This window comes from Austrofundulus limnaeus, unplaced genomic scaffold (assembly GCF_001266775.1).
Source record: "Austrofundulus limnaeus strain Quisiro unplaced genomic scaffold, Austrofundulus_limnaeus-1.0 Scaffold403, whole genome shotgun sequence".
Lineage (NCBI taxonomy): Eukaryota > Metazoa > Chordata > Actinopteri > Cyprinodontiformes > Rivulidae > Austrofundulus > Austrofundulus limnaeus.
This window is the reverse complement of record NW_013952805.1, coordinates 266034-267624: the sequence shown is the minus strand read 5'-3', so window position 1 is coordinate 267624 and position 1591 is coordinate 266034. Positions and strand designations below refer to the sequence as shown.

Here is a 1591-nt window from a genome sequence, read left to right as displayed (position 1 = left end):
ATATATTTCTGGTTTGGACTCTTGAGGTCTTCTGATCGGTTCCAACACGAAGTTGTGCCCTGAATGTCACCGGCTCCGCTGAACCCTTCCCTATACCATTTATTTTGACCCCCACCCCCTCCCATCCTTAGCTAACTGCACTGTTGCAGAGTAGTTTTTTTGAGCATATGTTTGTGTGTTTTTCTGTATAAAACACAGGATCAAAGCTCTTTTTTTCACTCACCCTTCCTATTGTGTGTGCATTCTAAACTGAAAAGGTAGCACACTAAGTTGCGAAAGACCCTGGACATTCGTTCCCCCATGTTTGTTATGCATGTGTGTTTCTTTGGACGGATGTTCTAAACTGCAAATTTTGTTCTGCTCTGCATCTTGATGTTGTTTGTGAATGACAATAAATGATTCTGAATTCTGAATACTTATTAGGTCCTGCTTATGCCCTGTATCTTGAAGAAAGATAAAATGCTCATCTAGAAAAAGCTTGGGTCTCAGGATGTTAAAACTGTAACACTGAATTATTAAAATAAATATTTTATTGTAACAGCACTTACCTCCTGGAGTTACCAGGTCTTTAAAGACACAGAGGTTCTCCCCTCCGTTTATCTGCTGAAGCACCTTCAGTTCATCCTGAGCCGAGTTTAAACCCGAACCTCGATGGCTCTGGCCCAAATAAGTCATCGTCACAGTCACGTTCGATTTCTTTGTCTCTTTTTGAGCTTTCAGCTTGTTCTGGTATGAAACAGAACAAAATGAAAGGGGATGAAAAAGGGAACTCGTTTCTTTAATAGCATTGTTAAAGGAGACATCATGCTTTAAAATACTTCTTTGTCACAGTTAAATCATTCACTTTGGGTCTAACTGCAATGCTTTGGTCAAAATTTCACTTTAGTTTCACCTCTTTTCTGTGTCTCAACTCGTTTTGAGGCTGTCTCTTTAAATTCAGACGAGACGCTTAAAACCCCGCCCACCTCCAGCTTCCAGAGCGGTGCATTCTAGTTTGATAGAGGGGTTTACGACTATATAGCGGCGCAGAAACATTTTATTTACAAATTAATTAAAAGATGTCAACAGAAGATATAAATTGAAAGACATACTGTAGCAGCGGGAAAAACTAAAAATAAACTTTTCTGCACTCCTACAAACACCAAATACACAACGTGTTTTTTAAAAAGTGGATTTTGCACGTGTCCCCTTTGTTATTTAGCTTTGACAAAGCAGTCATTTCACCTGCTTTTCGACGTGCCCTGTTGTCCTCTGAGATGTGACTGATGAGAAGGATCCTCTTCGTTTGTCGTACAAATACTGGCAGGACTGACTCAGACTCCTGGGGATGGAGGTCAGACTGGAGGACCTTTTGGGAATGACTGGAAGGTAAACGTCCCCTTTTCCTAACCTCTTGGAACCAACCAGTTCAGGCAGCTGAGCATTAAAAAAAGAACCCAGTTAAACACTATTTTTTGAGTTTTATATCATGTTATAATATTATACTCTCATAAAAAAAAAACGTGCTCAAAGCCTTGCTCTGACTCATTCATGCATGTTTGAGAAATCCTGCTGCGTTTTTAGGAAGCCATGCTGAGGAGCAAAACGACAG

General features: G+C 40.2%; 1 protein-coding gene across 1 annotated transcript in view; it reads right to left on the bottom strand.

The window, feature by feature from the left end:
- LOC106528754 (glutamate-rich protein 3) overlaps window positions 1-1591 on the bottom strand; it is a 17416-nt gene that overhangs the window by 15023 nt on the left and 802 nt on the right. The window contains exons 3-4 of the mRNA XM_014024004.1: window positions 1225-1416; window positions 549-726 (exon numbers count right to left, since the gene is read on the bottom strand). Of these exons, the coding sequence (XP_013879458.1) occupies window positions 549-726; window positions 1225-1416 (370 nt within the window). The remainder of the gene's footprint in view (window positions 1-548; window positions 727-1224; window positions 1417-1591) is intronic.